The sequence below is a fragment of the Rhinoraja longicauda genome, chromosome 28 (assembly GCF_053455715.1).
Source record: "Rhinoraja longicauda isolate Sanriku21f chromosome 28, sRhiLon1.1, whole genome shotgun sequence".
Classification (NCBI taxonomy): Eukaryota; Metazoa; Chordata; class Chondrichthyes; order Rajiformes; family Arhynchobatidae; genus Rhinoraja; species Rhinoraja longicauda.
Genome location: NC_135980.1, coordinates 26,021,992 through 26,040,631, shown reverse-complemented (window position 1 = coordinate 26,040,631; position 18,640 = coordinate 26,021,992). Strand labels below are relative to the sequence as shown.

At 50.9% G+C, this 18,640-nt stretch overlaps 1 protein-coding gene across 1 annotated transcript in view; it reads right to left on the bottom strand.

The window, feature by feature from the left end:
* Positions 1 to 17,515, bottom strand: part of LOC144607209 (C3 and PZP-like alpha-2-macroglobulin domain-containing protein 8) — a 20,916-nt gene extending 3,401 nt beyond the window's left edge. The window contains exons 1-7 of the mRNA XM_078423890.1: positions 17,370 to 17,515; positions 15,209 to 15,360; positions 15,064 to 15,086; positions 6,935 to 7,100; positions 5,614 to 5,666; positions 2,572 to 2,589; positions 440 to 494 (exon numbers count right to left, since the gene is read on the bottom strand). Of these exons, the coding sequence (XP_078280016.1) occupies positions 440 to 494; positions 2,572 to 2,589; positions 5,614 to 5,666; positions 6,935 to 7,100; positions 15,064 to 15,086; positions 15,209 to 15,360; positions 17,370 to 17,449 (547 nt within the window). The 5' untranslated portion in view covers positions 17,450 to 17,515. The remainder of the gene's footprint in view (positions 1 to 439; positions 495 to 2,571; positions 2,590 to 5,613; positions 5,667 to 6,934; positions 7,101 to 15,063; positions 15,087 to 15,208; positions 15,361 to 17,369) is intronic.
* Positions 17,516 to 18,640: the final 1,125 nt, after the last annotated feature.

Here is an 18,640-nt window from a genome sequence, read left to right as displayed (position 1 = left end):
TAAAGCAGAGCAGCTGTACGCAGAAGCGGGGACAGTGCTGGACACAGGACCCCGCAGGTTTACTGTAGACTTTAGAAATACACCGCAGAGACAGGCCCTTCGGCCCACCAAGCCCGTGCCGACCAGCGATCACCCCCACGCTTAAACACTATCGCACACACTAGGGACAATTTGCAGAAGCCAATTAACCCACAAACCTGCACGTCTTTGGAACGTGGGAGGAAACCGGAGCACCTGGAGAAAACCCACGCAGGTCAAGGGGCGGACGGGCAAACTCCATCCGGGCAGAGCCCGCGGTGAGGATCGAACCCGGGTCCCTGGCGCTGCCAGGCAGCAACTCTACCGCTGTCAGGCAGCAACTCTACCGCTGTCAGGCAGCAACTCTACTGCTGCGGATAGTTTTACACGAGAATGTCAGGGAACGGGTGACACGACTTACCGCAACACACTGGCCTCAAATCGTTCCACTGGATCATCCGAGACCCTCGCGGATCCTGTGAGAGAGAGAGAGAGAGAGAGAGAGAGAGAGAGAGAGAGAGCGAGCGAGCAGTGGTGAGAGAGATGCCAAGGCTAAGGGCAGCTCAACCTACAGTGGAACGCTGCCCAAATAACATCCGGTCTCCACTGAACACATTGAAGGGAGAGGGTCTGTGATCCCCACCCCCCCCCCCCCACACATACCGATGGGACCGGCAACATGACGGGACAGTGCAGGAAGGAACTGCAGATGCTGGTTGACACCGAAACGCTGGAGTAACTCGGGCAGCATCTCTGGGGAGGAGGAATATATAGGTGACGTTTCGGGCCGAGACAACTTCTTCAGACTGAGAGCGAGGGGAGGCGGGGGAGACGAGAGATCTGGAAGGGTAAGGTACGAAAACGACAGATCAAAGCAGAAGTTGATAAGCAAATGTAGAATGGGCCATTGTCCTGAGGGGCCCTGAGCGTGGGGAAGGTGACAGCGAGGCACACAATCGGCAAAATTAATCAGGAGGACAGTGAAAGTGGGCAGAGACCTAGCGTGGGGGAGGGACGGAGAGAAAGAGGGAAAGCAAGGGTTACTTGAAGTGAGAGAGATCAGTAATTATACCATTGGGTTGAAAGCTGCCCAAGCGAAAATATGAGCTGCAGTTCCTCCAATTTGAGTTGGGTGTCTTTAGTGGAACAGTCTATGCTGGGTGCAGTGTAACTAGGGTTGCCAACTTCCTCGCTCCCAAATACGGGACAAGGTGACGTCACCGCCCCGCGCCCAGCCGGCGGCCACGTGCTCCCGCTCCACCAATGGCGGCCGCCATTGGTGGAGCGGGTGCACGTGGCCTCCGGATGGGTGAGATCACATGGGGCGGTGACATCACCCGTTGTCCCTTACTTGGGAGCGAGGAAGTTGGCAACCCTACTAATACGGGACAAGGGCGGTCCCGTGCAGGACAAACTAATTTAGCCCAAAATACGGGATGTCCCGGCTAATACGGGACAGTTGGCGACCCTAAGTGTAACCCAGTCTAAGTGTCCGAGCTGCTGCAGCAAGGGAACATTGAAAGTGGGTGCTAACCACTGGGTCTCGGAGACAGCAGTAACACTCCTGGAGCCATTATCTACACTTTGGCAAGGCCACCAGCATAATCAAAGACCAGTCTCACCCCGGCCACTCCCTCTTCTCTCCTCACCCGTCAGGCAAGAGGTACAGAAGTTTGACAAAGCACACCACCAGATTCAGGGACAGTTTCTTCCCAGCTGTTATCAGGCAGCTGAACCGTCCTCTCATCAGTTAGAGTGCTGACCTCCCATCGATCTCATTGGAGACCTTTGAATTATCTTTAATCAGACTTTATCTTGCACTGAATGTTGGACCTTTTATCCTTTATTATTTATTAAAAGCACGCAACAAAGGGCTTTTCCCTGTACCTCGGTATACATGAAGATAATTAACTCAAAAACAGTTTAGTTTAGTTTAAGGGTGAAAAGGCAGAGGAAAGAGGCAGAGTGCTGGATCATTTATGGGAAGACAGAGAACAAGGTCAGAGAAAGTGTACGCAGAATAAAGAGTGGTATCACTCGATGTCAAACTCTGTACAGATAAAATGATAGCGGGAGGTAGGGTTGCCAACTGTCCTGTATTAGCCGGGACATCCCGTATTTTGGGTTAAATTGGATAGTCCCGTACGGGACCGCCCTTGTCCCATATTAGGCCCGGGGTGTGCTGTAGGCCCAGACACTGTAGGCCCGGACGGCATAGGCCCGGACAGTGTAGGCCCAGAGGCCAGGGCGCCACCTAATGGAGGTTGCGTAGCAACCCGGCCCGGGCGGCCGCCATTGGTGGAGCGGGAGCACATAGCCGCTGGTGGGTAAGGTCACGTGGGGCAGTGACGTCACCTTGTCCTTTATTTGGGAGTGAGATAGTTGGCACCCCTAGTGGGAGATGGAAGCCCAATTGTTACAGAGTGCCTTTAGAGAACTTGAGTAGACTTGATGGGCTGAATGGACTATTTCTGCTCCAATCACTTATGAACCATCAGCATTCCAGAGGTGGCCATGTATGCTTCTAGTCGGATGCTAAGCTGCAGAACTCACCACGATGTAGGCCTCAACCTGAGAGAGAGAGGGAGAGAGAGAGAGAGAGAGAGAGAGAGTGGTGTCTGAATGTGGATTTGACTCACTTTAGTAACATTCTCGAATTATTGAGGATCAATCCCTGATATACGAACAAAAGGCAACGATACCAAGCTCCATAGAGCCATGGTGTAGCTCTACAGAGCTCAGCAATAGTGCCCAGTTTTCCCACTTACTTTAACGACTGATCCGAACAGACCTCACACACACTCCAACCCAGCAATGAATAACAGGCAAAATGTGAACAGCAAGCAGCAGCAACTGAGAGAAGCAGCAAAGACATTGTGATACTTTGGTAACATTAGGCTGCTGTCTGTATGGAGTTCGTACGTTCTCCCTGTGACTGCGTGTTTTCTCCGGGTGCTCCGGTTTCCTCCCACACTCCAAAGACGTGCAGGTTTGTTGGTTAATTGGCTTCAGTTAAAATAAAATCATAAATTGTCCCTAATATGTAGGATAGCACTTGAGCATGGGGTGATCACTGGTCGGCACGACCTCGTCGGGCCGAAGGGTCTGTATCTCTAGAGTCTAAGGTAAATCTCTAAAGTCTAAAGTAAAGACCACTATGGTGTGGAATTGTAAAAAAATACATCTCACTATTGTTCTGTAGGATAGGAATGGTACCATCTGACCAACAGATCACCCACGATAGAATGGCAGAGTAGATGCAATGGGCTGAATGGCCTAATCCTGCTCCTATGTCTGATGATATTTACCTCTATATGGCTGTATCTCCAGACCCACAACAACTTGGCATTACAATTAACACGCTTTACCAACCCTCAATTGTCTCAAAACAATTTTACATTTATACCAAGCCAATTAACCTACAAACCTGTACGTCAAGGGTCAACACACAAATGGAGGACCGAAGGGGCTCATCACCAGCTTCTCAGAGTCGCATGGAAGTGGCAAGACATGTTGGTTTTGCCAGCCGTGCCCACGGGCAGAGAGTGAGAGAAAAACACCACTGCCTTTTTAATAGAGGTACAAGGAACTGCAGATGCTAGAACCTTGATCAAAACACAAAGTGCTGGAGTAACTCAACAGGTCAGGCAGCATCTGGGATTGGAAATGACAGGCGATGTTTTGTGTCAGGACCCTTCTTCATACTCAAGAAAGGTCCTGACCTGAACCCTTGCCTATCCATTTCCTCTATAGATGCTGCTTGACCAGCTGAGTTACTCCAGCACTTTGTGTTATGCTCAATGTATTTGCACACTGCGGATGGTTTGATTGTAATCATGTATAGTATTTCTGTTGGCTGGATAGCACGCAACAAAAAAGGCTTTTCACTAAGCAATGTTTAGTTTAGTTTAGAGATACAGCGCGGATAACAGGCCCTTCAGCCCACCGAGTCCGGGCTGACCAGCGATCCCCACACAATAACACTATCCTACACACGAGGGACAATATTTAATTTATACCAAGCCAATTAACCCAAGTACGTCTTTGGAGTGTGGGAGGAAAACAAAGATCTCGGAGAAAACCCACGCCGGTCACGGGGAGAACGTACAAACTCCGTACAGACAGCGCCCGCAGTCGGGATCGAACCCGGGTCTCAGGCGCTGTAAGGCAGCGACTCTACCACTGCGCCACCAATGGCTTTTTAAACCATGACAGCAAATCAATCAAACTATTGATGAGGTCCAAGATCAATCAGAATTGTTTTGTGAGGACACTGCTGACAACGGCAGCGTTTGTTCATCATCCTTACTTACCCCTAAACCAAGGAAACTATCGCCAATCAGCCTCCTTTGTAGATCTGGAGTCCGGTTTGGGAAGGATGACAGGTTGCCTCCCCAGGAGGAGGATATTATTGAACCAGATGTGTTTTAAACAATTTGGCAGCATCATGGCCACCTTGACTCAGGCTGGCAATTCCTTCAGAGCAGCTTTATTTCATTATTTGAAGTTACATTCCACAGCTGCCAGAGTGAGATTCCAACTCACATCTCTGGAGCAAAGATCAGAATCACGGGCTGCCGGTCCAGCAACTTAACCATGGTGATGCCGTGCCAGTCTAGTCCAGTTCAGAGATACAGCGTGGAAGCAGGCCCTTCGGCCCAGCAGGCCCTTCGGCCCACCGAGTCCACGCCGACCAGCGATCATCTGTACACTCGCTCCATCGTACGCACCAGGGACAATTTTACAGAAGCCAATTAACCGATAAACCTGCACGTCTTTGGGCATGTGGGAGGAAACCGGAGCGCCCGGAGAAAATCTATGTTGGCCTATAAACATAGAAGATAGGTGCAGGGGTAGGCCATTTGGCCCTTCGAGCCAGCACCTCCATTCAATATGATCATGGCTGATCATTCAAAATCAGTGCCCGGTTCCTGCTTTTTCCCCATATCCCTTGATTCCGCACCACAGCCACCCAGCACACAGGCTGTTCTCCTTGTTACCGTCAGGCAGATGATACAGGAGTATGGCTGTGCGTACCACCAGACTTAACAACAGTTTCTACCATCACGCCATCAGGCTCCTGAACTCATAAACACATTTCAAATCATATATGTTGATTATTTTTAATATTGTCTTTTCACCTATTTTTAATATTGTCTTTTTATCTTACTAATGTCATTTTTTAAATCTTATTTATCCTTGGAATATTACTGCTGAGGTGACCCGTTGTCTTGTCAAATACATTTCATTGCACCGTTGACCCCGTGCCAACCTACACATGACAAATAACATTTATTATTATTATTATTATTAGAATGGGGTCGCTGGGAGAATGTGTGAACTCCACACAGACAGCACCCGAGGTCAGGATCGAACCCGGGTCTCTGGCGCTGTGAGGCAGTGGCTCAACCCACTGCGCCAACGTGCCGCCCCTGAATCACCAGGGTTCAGCGATGGGGTGGAGAAGGGGCCCGAATGCCCTGTTGCTGATGCTGCTGATCACATTCGGTGGGACACGTCACTCTTTCCCTTCATCGTTTTGAGCAACAAAAAAACCCCAACAGAAACCGGCTGCAACAGACTGAGAAGTCCTACCTTCAGATTGGTGGGTCGGAGGTCAGGGGTGACGGTGAACACATTGATCAGCACTGTGTGGGGGGGGGGGGAGAGGGGGGGAAGAGAGGGGGAGAGAGGGGGGGAGGGGAGGAGAGGGGAGGAGAGGGGGGGAGAGAGGGGGGAGAGAGGGGGGAGAGAGGGGGGAGAGAGGGGGGAGAGAGGGGGGAGAGAGGGGGGAGAGAGGGGGGAGAGAGGGGGGAGAGAGGGGGGAGAGAGGGGGGAGAGAGGGGGGAGAGAGGGGGGAGAGAGGGGGGAGAGAGGGGGGAGAGAGGGGGGAGAGAGGGGGGAGAGAGGGGGGAGAGAGGGGGGAGAGAGGGGGGAGAGAGGGGGGAGAGAGGGGGGAGAGAGGGGGAGAGAGGGGGGAGAGAGGGGGGAGAGAGGGGGGAGAGAGGGGGGAGAGAGGGGGGAGAGAGGGGGGAGAGAGGGGGGAGAGAGGGGGGAGAGAGGGGGGAGAGAGGGGGGAGAGAGGGGGGAGAGAGGGGGGAGAGAGGGGGGAGAGAGGGGGGAGAGAGGGGGAGAGAGGGGGGAGAGAGAGAGAAAGCAGCAGTGAAAATGTTGAACAGTTGATGCTTTAACCAAACACGTACTGTGCGTTGCCCTGATCCCAGCTGGGGACTCCAACTCTGCAAGCTTAACGTGCTCCTTCAATTCTGGCACCTCAATTATCCCCAATTTAAAAGATTAGTGCAGGTGTCAGAAGGCAGGAGAATGGGGTTAGGAGGGAGAGATAAGTCAGCCATAATTGAATGGCGGAATAGACTTGACGGGCCGAATGGCCTAATTCTACTCCTATTCCTTATGACCCGATGACTTTATGACCTTCCATTCATCTCCACCACCCCCCCCCCCCTTTTTTCCCCACACTTTCTTCCTCCTGCCATATAAGACAAGGTGATGCATCCTGAGGAACAGGTGACGGGAAATTAGGTTTGCCAACAGTCCCGTGTTAGCCGGGACATCCCGTGTTTTGGGTTAAATTAGTTTGTCCCGTATTAGTAGGGTTGCCAACTTCCGCCCTTGTCCCGTATTAGTAGGGTTGCCAACTTCCTCACTCCAAAGTAAGGGACAAAGGGCGACATCACCGCCCCCCGCGCGCCCACGTGACCTCACCCAGCCAGCGGCCACGTGCTCCCGCTCCAACAATGGCGGCCGCCCGGATTGTTGGAGCGGGAGCACGTGGCCGCTGGCTGGGTGAGGTCACGTGGGGCGCGGGGGGCGGTGACGTCACCCTTTGTCCCTTACTTGGGAGTGAGTGAGTTGGCAACCTTACGGGGAATACAAAAGAATACAAGAGGTCCACCTTTCTGCTTTGGTTTATAGACAGGCTTGTCCGTCTGGATGAACACTGAAGATCCCTTGGAGTCGATGGTGACGGTGGTGAAGTTATGGAAGATGTATCCATTGTCGGTCAGATGCCGGTTGCCCCACACTTTTATCTGAGCCTGTCCACTGAATCCTTGCGGTACCTAGAAGGCAAAGGGAAGAGGTTTAAGGGGGACATCGGGAGGGAAGTGAATGCGCGGTGGCGCAGCGGGTAGAGTCGCTGCCTCACAACGCCGGAGACCCGGGTTCGATCCTGACCTCGGATGCTGTCCACATGGAGTTTGCATGTTCTCCCCGAGACCACGTGGGTTTTCTCTGGGTGCACAGGTTTTCTCCCACACTCCAAAGACGTGCAGGTTTGCAGGTTAATTGGCTTCTGCAAACTCGTCCCCACGTGTGTGGGATAGAACTAGTGTACGCGTGTTTGCTGGTCAGCGCGGACTCGGTGGGCTGAAGGGCCTGTGTCCGTTCTGTACCTCTTCAAACTAACCTAAACTACCTTACAGCGCCTGGCAATGAAGGTCCATCAGATATCCAGTCCCACTCCTCCAGATACCTGAACCACCTGTACAGATCAACATTTGCAAGAAGGAACCGCAGATGCAGGTTTATACCGAAGATAGGCGCAAAATGCTGGAGTAACTCAGCGGGTCAGGCAGCATCTCTGGAGAAAATGGATAGGGCTCTGTAGCCTGAAGAAGGGACTCGACCCAAAACGTCACCTATTCCTTTTCTCCAGAGATGCTGCCTGACCCACTGAGGTACTCCAGCATTTTGCGCCTGTCTTCAGTGCGAACCAGTATCTGCATCTCTTTCCTACGCTCTACTTTTATAGTCTATTTATGCTTGTAATAAAGTAGTTGTTCACAACAATAAGCCATAAATTGCAAAGTGTTAATGACAAGATTTGCTGTGTGTGTGTGTGTGTGTGTGTGTGTGCGTGTGTGCGTGTGTGCGTGCGTGCGTGCGTGCGTGCGTGCGTGCGTGTGTGTGTGTGTGTGTGTGTGTGCCGGGCAGCAAGGTGGCACAGCGGTAGAGTTGCTGCCTTGCAGCACCGGAGACCCGGGTTCGATCCTGTCAGTACGGAGTTCGTACATTCTCCCCGTGATCTGCATGGGTTTTCTCCGAGATCGCCGCGCTGTATCTCTAAAACTATAAACTAAAACTGTGTGTCACGACCTCGTCTATCGAACCCCAGGGAGCGTAGTTCATTCAGCTGAGTGGGAACCAGCTTTCCTGAGGGTTGTTAGATCTGTATTCATCCAGGCAAGCCGTGTGTTCCATCATACTGCTGGCTTGTGCTTTGTAGACAGTGGAAAGACTATCAGGAGCCAGACCGTGACTCACGAGCTGTAGGACACCCAGTCTCCGATCTGTTCTTGTCGTCACTAGGGTTGCCAACTATCTCACTCCCAAATAAGGGACAAGGTGATGTCACCGCCCCACGCCCCACGTGACCTCACCCAGCCAGCGGCCACGTGCTCCCGCTCCACCAATGGTGGTCGACCGGGCCGAGAGGCGGGTTGCTAGGCAACCTCCGTTAGGCAGCGCCCGGGCCTCCACTGTCCGGGCCTAATACGGGACAAGGGCAGTCCCGTACGGGACAAACCAATTTAGCCCAAAATACGGGATGTCCCGGCTAATACGGGACAGTTGGCAACCCTAGTCGTCACTCCACTGGTTCAGATGAAAACCTTGGGCAATAGCACCTCCAGGATGTTGATGATGGGAGAACTTTACACTTTAGAAATACAGCACGGAAACAGGCCCTTCGGTCCATCCAGTCTGCGCAGACCAGCGATCACCCTGTCCATTAGCCCTGTCCTACACACTTGGCACAGTTTATAATTTACAGAAGCCACTTAACCTACAAACCTGTACATCTCTGGAGTGTGGGCGGAAACCGGAGCACCCGGAGAAAACCCACGCAGGTCACGGGGAGAACGTGCAAACTCCACACAGACACTGCACCCGAGGTCAGGAACGAACCCGGGTCTCTGGCGCTGTAAAGGCAGCAACTCCGCCGCTGCGCCACCCTCTACAAAAGTCATGCCTTTGAATAAACACCAAGGCTCTCTGAAATAGTCCCGACAAGGACACTCAAACTGCATGGCAACCAGTGATGGGCGCATCAAAGGTGGAGGTTGCCATGCAGATCCCAGCTGTGGTGCCACCGGTGGTGGGAGGAATCAACTACAACACCACATGTTTACATACAATTTCCAGCACAGACACTCCTGTAGGAATTTATGAGATGAATTCAGAGGATGGGTATGTACACAGACAAGAAAGTAATGCAAACTCAACCCAATCTTGTTTGAATAAGGGGTAGGCCATTTAGAACGGAGATGAGGAAAATCTGTGGAGTTGTAAATCTGTGGAATTCTCTGCCTCAGAAGGCAGTGCAGGCCAATTCTCTGAATGCATTCAAGAGAGAGCTAGATAGACCTCTTAAGGATAGCGGAGTCAGGGGGTATGGGGAGAAGGCAGGAACGGGGTACTGATTGAGAATGATCAGCCATGATCACATTGAATGGTGGTGCTGGCACGAAGGGCCAAATGGCCTCCTCCTGCACCTATTGTCTAATGTTTTATTGTCGCATGTCCCAGATAGAACAATGAAATTCTTACTTGTAGCAGCACAACAGAATATGTAAACAGAGTACACTGTAAACAATATCATGAACAAGAGAATAAGAAGTCAGTGTTTGTGTGTGTATATATATATATATATATATATATATATATACATACTCACAAATACACACATATATATAGATCATATATAGTAGGAAGGAACTGCAGATGCTGGTTTCAACTGAAGATAGACACAAAATGCTGGAGTAACTCCAGAATACTGCGCAGAATCACCTGAAACTATTTATTTTTCTTATTCAAAATAACCCCGTTAGACGCAAAATATAATGTCAGACATAGGAGACTGCAGATGCTGGAATCTTGAGCAGGAAAACAAGCAGCCGGAGCAACTCAGGGAGTCGGGCAGCATGCATTGAGGGAAATGAACAGACGATGTTTCGGGGCCTGAAACACTATCTGTCCATTTGACTCCACAGACGCTGCCTGACCCGTTAGGTTCCAAAATGCAAGGTCAAACTATTAGAAATTTGATGTCAGCGTCAGATTGTTAATGGTTTATAGAACCGTAGGTATTTCAGCACATTGGCTCATAGTATCCAACACAAGCATAGTTTCCGTGAATTCCACTTCCCAGCTTTAGGTCTGTAAGTCTGCAGAAACAGGCCCTTCGACCCGCTCAAGACCTGCGATCCCTGTACACTAGCACTGTCCTACACATCAGGGACAATTTACAATTTTTAACGAAGACAAACCAGCACGTTTTTGGAGTGTTGGAGGAAACTGGAGGAAAACCCACGCGGTCACGGGGAGAACGTGCAAACTCCGTACGGACAGCACCTGCAATCAGGATTGAACCTGGGTCTCTGATGCTGTAAAGCAGCAACTCTACCGCTGCGCCACCGTGCGGCCCATGTTCTTCATCCTTTTTGAGGCATCGGGTTCCAGTCACCAGCGAGTGAAATATTTGTTTCTCAATTCTCTTCTCATCCTTGCATCAATGAACTCAAGTCTATGCCTCCAAGTTACTCGTCTCTCTGTTACGCGAAATGTCCTGTTTACCCTGTCGAGGCCTCTCATCATTTTATATGTCCTTCTGCAATGCGGTGACCAGGACTATAAAATCACTCTCGCTGTGGCCAAACCAGTTTTATACAATCCTAACAAGGTCTTCCTACTCTTGCATTTCTAGCCTCAGCTAATAAAAGCAAGTACCCTTCCCTGACCCTTCCTAACTCATTGACCGGCAACGTTACTTCCAGTAATTTCTTCGCATAATTTCTTCCAAGTACAGCATGTTCCTCCTGCTTGGCATCTGACCAACCCTCTTTTAACCTCCACTAATGCACGACCTCACATTCCCCCCCATTCATCCTTCTCTGTCCACCTATCTGGCGCACTGAAGTCTTCCCGTGGCCTTAAACCTTCTCCCTCACTGCACGTTGGCGCAGCGGTAGAGTTGCTGCCTTACAGCGCTTGCAACGCTGGAGACCCGGGTTCGATTCCGAGTACGGGCGCTGTCTGTACGGAGTTTGTGCGCTCTCCCCGTGGGTGTTCTCCCAGGTCTTTGGTTCCCTCCCGCCTTTCAAAAAGACGTGCAGGCTTGTCGGTTAATTGGCTTGGTATAAGTGTAAATTGTCCCTAATGTGTGCAGGGTAGTGTCAATGTGTGGGGATCACTAGTCGCTGCAGACTCGGTGGGTCGAAGAGCCTGTTTCCGCGATGCATCTCAAACCAAAAAACAACATATGTTGATTTTTGCATCAGCATCAAACTTCCTCACTCTAGCCTCTGCATTTACTTCCAAACAGTTTTATCTCCTTAATCTCTCAGGAGTGTGCACGATCTGCTCCATTTCCAGTTCAAGGTGATTAGGAATTACAATGCAGGATCTGCAGACTTTGACATAGAAGGGGGAGATGTTTTTTGGCACAGCAGGTGGGTGGGATGTTCGAGATGTTACGTGCACCCTCCATTGTCATGAAGACTTGACATAATCAGTTCCTTCTTCGTTCCTCCTTCCCCATTTTGAGCAGGCATGGGCCAGGGAGCTCCACGAATGTGTGAGGCCAGTTTTTCTCCCCCCCCAGTCTATACTGAAACTTGAAGGGCATCGCTGAAGTGTTTTCTCCATCATCCTAGTAATCTCTTGCTGCGACGGAGCTTGGAGTAGAGTGGAGGCATGTTGAGAAGATCACTTGTCTACTGGGGCTCCTTGTGTGTGATCAGAGCCCAAACGCGGGGGATATTGGGCCAGAGATGGGGTTGACTTTGGTTTGGCAAGACTGCCATTGGATTGGTTTTGCCACTGCACAATGGCACTTCAAAGTACTTATCCAGTTGCTTGAGATGCCTCTGCAGGTAGTCTCAGAGGCAGACGAGAGGCCGGGGATCACTACTGCTTAGGGTTGCCAACTGTCTCGTATTAGCCGGGACATCCCGTATTTTGGCCTAAATTGGTTTGTCCCGTACGGGACTGCCTTTGTCCCGTATTAGGCCCGGACACAAGGCCCGGACACTGTATGTCTGGACACTGTAGGCCCGGACACTGTAGCCGCTGTAGTCCCATACAGTGTAGGCCCAGGCACCACCTAACGGAGGTTGCATAGCAACACGCCTCCTGGCCCGGGCGGCCGCCATTGGTCGAGCGGGAGCACGTGGCCGCTGGCTGGGTGAGGTTACGTGGGGCGCGGGGCGGTGACGTCACCTTGTCCCTTATTTGGGCGCGAGGAAGTTGGCAACCCCCGCTACTGGGTCAAGGCCACGAGTTCGAGTCCAGTTTTAAGCACTCTTTTCCTCGGTGGACCCAAAGACGTGCTTGCACACTGGTGTCTGCCTTCAACAACATATGGATCCTGAGATATGGAAAGTGATCCGCATTTTCCAAGGACTCGTCTTGGACCTTGGGTCATCGGTGGAGGGCGGTGGTGGGGCCTGGTGGATCAGCTCGGCAGAGGAGCTCTGTCCTCCAGATGTCTTATGCAAGGCCCATTGATTCATAGGAGTCCGTAATGACTTGGAACTAGGTCTCTGAATGAACACATGCACACGTCATCTGTAATTCAATGATTGATGTAGGTGAAGATGAAGGTTGAACAATTTCTTGTTCACTTGTAAATTAACTCCAATTCAGCATCAACCGTCTATACTTACCAAGAAAAATAAAGTACTGATCCCTGTGGAGCTCCACTATAGTCATTAGAACTCTCCTCAACTACAGCTCCATGCTTTGTTGTTGAGCCAATATTAATAAAAGATGCAAACTTTCCCTTGGACTCTGCGGATATTAACCTTTGCGATCAATCAGTCAAGTGGAAAAGGCCAAACACTTGCTTAGAGTTACTGTACAGCAGTCCACCATCACCCTTTAGTTTAGTTTAGTTTAGTTTAGTTTAGAGATACAGCACATAAACAGGTCCTTTGGCCCACTAAGCCCACGCCGACCAGCGATCACCCAGTACACTAGCACTATCCTACGCACTAGGGACAACTTACAATGTTTACCGAAGCCAATTAACCTACAAACCTGCACGTCTTAGGAGTGTGGGAGGAAACCAGAGCCACACTTCTCGCAAGAGCCTGCAGAGCCTGACTCGGGATTCGAACTACCAAAGGAACGGACAGACTCCATCAGTGAGGCACAGAAGCAAAGACTTGCCGGGCAGAAGCTTTGGTGTCTGTGTACTGCGCTTCTCTAAGGAAAAGCGGTCCCCACGCCAAGAAACATATAAGGGAAAGATTTAATAGGAACCAGAGGAGCAACTTTTTTTTTTACACAAAGGGTGGTGGGTGTATGGAACAAGCTGCCCGAGGAGGTAGTTGAGGCGGGGACTATCGCAACATTTAAGAAACATTGAGACAGGTACATGGATAGGACAGGTTTAGAGAGATATGGGCCAAATGCAGGCAGGCGGGACTAGTGTAGATGGGGCATGTTGGTCAGCATGGGCAAGTTGGGCTGAAGGGCCTGTTTCCACACTATGAGAGATGGCAGGCACAGCCAGGCTGATGGATGAAAGAATCGAAGGCTTGGCTTAAACCTCACCTTTTGCTTTCTTCTCCAGATGTTGCTGAAGTCCCATGAAAGTGGCCAACAGCCTCAGACCAGCTGCACTCTGGGGGGAGTGGGGTGGAGTGGGGGAGAGAATGAAAGGAAGGCAGAAACTCCCACATTGAGCAGCAGTGTCAGTCCGTGTCTGTCTCCACCGGACGAAGATGGACACAAAATGCTGGAGTAACTCGGCACCTTGGCCAGCAAGGTGGTGCAGCGGTAGAGTTGCTGCCTTACAGCGCTGGGGACCCATGTTCGATCCCGACTACCGATGCTGCCTGTACGGAGTTTGTACGTTCCCTCCGTGACCTGCGTGGGTTTTCACCGAGATCTTCGGTTTCCTCCCACACTCCAAAGATGTACAAGTATGTAGGTTAATTGGCTTCGTAAATTGTCCCTAGTAAATTGTTAATGTGCGGGGATTGTTGGTCAGTGCGGACTCAGTGGGCCGAAGGGCCTGTTTCCGTGCTGGATCTCTAAACTAATCTAAACTAAACTGTTAGGAACAGTGATCAGTCGGGAGGCGGAGGGAGTAAGACTGAGAATGGGCAAAAAAAGCTGGAGTAACTCAGCGGGTCAGGCAGCATCTCTGGAGAGAGGGAATAGGTGACGATTCGGGTCAAGACCTTTCTTCAGACCGAGAGTCAGGGGAAAAGGAAATGAGAGATACAGACGGTGATATAGAGATATAGAACAAATGAATGAAAGATACGCTAAAAAGTAACGACGATAAAGGAAACAGGCCATTGTTAGCTGTGTGCTAGGTGAAAACTAGTTACAGACAACGAGACTCAACAGGACAACTTTGATCCTGGGTGGGGTGGGGGAGGGAGGGACGGAGAGAGAGAGGGGATGCAAGGGTTACTTGAAGTTAGAGAAATCAATATTCATATCACTGGGTTGCAAGCTGCCCGAGACTGAGAAGCAGAGATTGACAATAAACGAAACTAAACTAAACGAAGGTATTTATTCACAAAGTGCTGGAGTAACTCAGCAGGTCGGGCAACATCTCGGGAGAGAAGGAATGGGTGACGTTTCGGGTCGAGACCCTTCTTGGGACAGAGCATGGATGGATCAAGAGGCAGGGGGACATCATGAACTACAGGGAAAGATTCAGAAAGGCGACTGCAGATGCTGCAATCCTGAGCTAAATTAAATGCGTTAGGAGGAACTCAGCCGGTCAGGCAGCATCTGCGGAGGGAAATGGATGGATGGTGTTTCGGTTCTGGACCCTTCTTGAGACTGACGAGAAACTTTGGAAGAAAAGACTTTGGAAGTAATGGGATAATCTGTGGATGAAAAAAGAGGTATTCTTGGAGATCGGGGGAACAAAGGTCACAAGCAGAATATCAGCACAGGATCCGCATGGCTGCCAATTTCACCACAATAAGACCCTCTGGCCAAAGCCTTGAGGCTTCCCTCTCCCAACATCAATCTGACTGGAAATAATCACTGCCTTACCTTTAATGTGACTGTCCCCTTTTCTGCAAAAGAAGAACAAACAAATATGTATTTTGATTGCCTAAACGCGCCACAAACACAAAAACACCCTTCATTAAAGTTGCGATGAAGTAAACTTTCCGTAATCCAAACCGCAAGAACTCACCATAGACGGAGCCCTGACTATGAGCCACAGTTTCTCCTTTCACCACCAGTTGGACATGGACATTGGTTTCTGATAAAGGCTTGAATATTGTAAAACTGATGACGGCATCAACCCCTGCCCTGAGGACTGACGGAGCAGTCACCAGGTAACCCCTAGAACAGAGCAGCAGAAACCCGGGTCAAACACTGCCACACACACACACGCACGCACACGTGCGCACGCACACGCGCACATACACACATGTGCATATGTGCACACACACACACAAATGCACGCACACACACACACGCGCGCACACACATGGGCATATGCACACACACACACACACACACACACACGGGCATATATGTACACACACAAGCGCGCGCACACATATACACACATATACGCGCGCGCACACACACTCACTCCAGAATATACCGCAATGCAAACTCCCCTTACTCTCTCTCACACTTTCCCTCAGCATGCACGCGCGCGCACACACAAACACGCGCACACATGCATGCACACACAAACACACATACCAGAACATGCCCCAAAGCAAACTCCCCTTTCTCTCTCTCTCCCTCTCTCTCTCTAACACACACTTTTTCTCAGCAGGCACACACTTTCACATTCACACTTTTTGTCACAGACACACTCATTCTCAAACACACCCACATTTCTCACTCAAGCACTAATTCCACACACATACACACACTTATATGCACGCACTCACTTTCTCGTGCATAGTTCTCTTCATGTGCATGTACATGTTGTCTTGCATGCACACACAGTCTTTCGCACACACACACTCGGTTTCTCTTGGACAGGCACACACTTTCTCACAGGTACACATACTTTGTCATGACCACACACACCTTACGCACACACACTTTCCCCACACACACACATTATCTCAGGCATATGCACTCTCACACATACATAAACCTTACACATTCACTTTCCCCTGCACATGTACAGCGTCTCATGTACTGTCTTACACACACTCACGCTTTCTCACACACACACCTTCTCATGCACACTAGCATTTTTGCATGAACACAAACTCTTGTACACATTCTCACACACATGATCACTATTTGCCCACAATTGCACTGCCATTTTTCCACACATGCACACTTTCTCTCTCACGCAGACACATTCTCTCGCGTTTGCACACATGCTCACACACTGCCACTCACACTTTCTCACATATGCACCCATTTTCACTTTTTAACCACACGTTTACACAATTCCCACAGGCACGCATGTTTTCTCTCACACACACGCACGTTTTCTCACACATTCACACTTTTGCTCTAAAACGCTCAGACTCGCTTATACTCAATTGCACAGAATCACTTTCACTCGCACACACGTTCTCCCACATACATTCTCTCACACACATCCCCACTTACTCTCTTACACACATTTCTGCACTCTCTCACACATCCACACTCATTCATTTACTCACACACACGCACATTTGCACTAACACTCTCACACTTACGCGCCCACACACATCCATTCACACTTACTATATCACACCCATTCACACTTACTCTCTCACACCCATTCACACTTATGCCCCACGTGTATTCACACCTACTCTCGCACGCATGCACACTTACTCTCCGACTCACGCATCCACACTTACTCTCTCTCGCGCATTCACACTTACACTTTCGCACACACACATTCCCAAACACACATACATTGTCACTCACTCACACACTTTCTCACACTCTCTCACACAAGCTTTCTCACATGCTCTCTCTCACACACTTTCTCACACTCTCACACACACACTTTCTCACACTCTCTCTCATACTTTCTCACACTTTCTCACACACTTTCTCTCACACACACTTTCTCACACACACACTTTCTCACACTCTCTCATACTTTCTCACACTTTCTCACACACTTTCTCTCACACACACTTTCTCACACACACACTTTCTCACACTCTCACACACTCTCACACACACTCTCTCTCACACTCTCACACACACACTTTCTCACTCTCTCACGCACACACTCTCTCTCACACACACACTCTCTCTCACACTCTCTCTCTCTCACACACTTTCTCACTCTCTCACGCACACACTTTCTCACTCTCTCTCACACGCACACTTGCTCTCACACACTCTCTCTATCTTCCACACACACTCACTGTCTTTGTTGGCACCAGGAGAGGCAACAGTAGCCCACGAGATTGGCTAAAATCCACCAGCAGCGGCTGAGGCGCCTCATTTCCAGAGCTGGGAATGAAACGGGATTCCAACGCCGTGCGTTCAGCGAGCGCCGGGGGCCATGGGGACCGGAGAAGCCGGAGCCGCAGCGAGTGTAACTACGCTCTCCGCCACTTCTGCTGCTCGCTGCGAGAACCAGCGCTGAGGGGGGGGGGGGGGGGGGGGAGAGGGAGAGAGGGGAGGGGGGGGGGGGGGGTGGGAGAGGGAGAGAGGGAGAGAGGGGGAGAGGGAGAGGGGAGAGAAAGAGAATGAGAGACGGGGTAGAGAGAGAGATGGGGGTAGAGAGAGAGAGGGAGGGAGAGGGAGGGGGAGAGGGAGGGAGGGGGAGAGGGAGGGAGGGGGAGAGGGAGAGAGGAGGTAGTGAGAGAGGGGAGAGGTAAAGGTAGAGGTGGAGAGAGAGAGAGGGGGGGTGTTATTTTTCGCTCAGAGTCCCCGGCCTGTCTAGATGCTACACGCAAGGCTGCCCGGCCGCCCACAGTGGCTGTGCGGGACAGAGAGAGAGGGGGTCGCTGGTGCTGGGCAAGGCTCTGCTGGTCTAGGCTCTGCTGGTCTAGGCTCTGCTGGTCTGGGCTGTGCTGGTCTAGGCTGTGCTGGTCTGGGCTGTGCTGGTCTAGGCTGTGCTGTGCTGGGCTGCGCTCCGCTCCGGGATGGGGGAAAGGCTATTGTTTGTGCCGATGTCTCGCAGCTGCGGCGCGGGTTGGCTGTCCCCGGGACCGATCCCTCTACCCGGCCACACGTCCCATTGGCTCTGCCTCTGCCCCGTCCCTTTACTCCAATCCCAGCCCCCCTTGGCCAGAGTTAGTCAGCCCGCCCCCGGGGCCGGAGACGCCAACTTCTGCCCAAAGTGGAAAGAAAACACCGACCCGGGAGCTGACAGCGCCGGTGGCACAAGTCTGGAGAAGGGTCTCCACCCTAAACCTCGCCCCATTTCCATCCCTGCCTGCCTGCCTGCCCCGCCGAGTTACTCCAGCTTTATCGTGACTTGGACGAAGGGATTAAAAGTACCATTAGCAAATTTGCAGATGATACAAAGCTGGGTGGAAGATGCTATGAGGTTGCAGGGTGACTTGGACAGGTTGTGTGAGTGGGCGGATGCATGGCAGATGCAGTTTAATGTGGATAAGTGTGAGGTTGTCCACTTTGGTGGTAAGAACAGGAAGGCAGAGTATTATCTGAATGGTGTCAAGTTAGG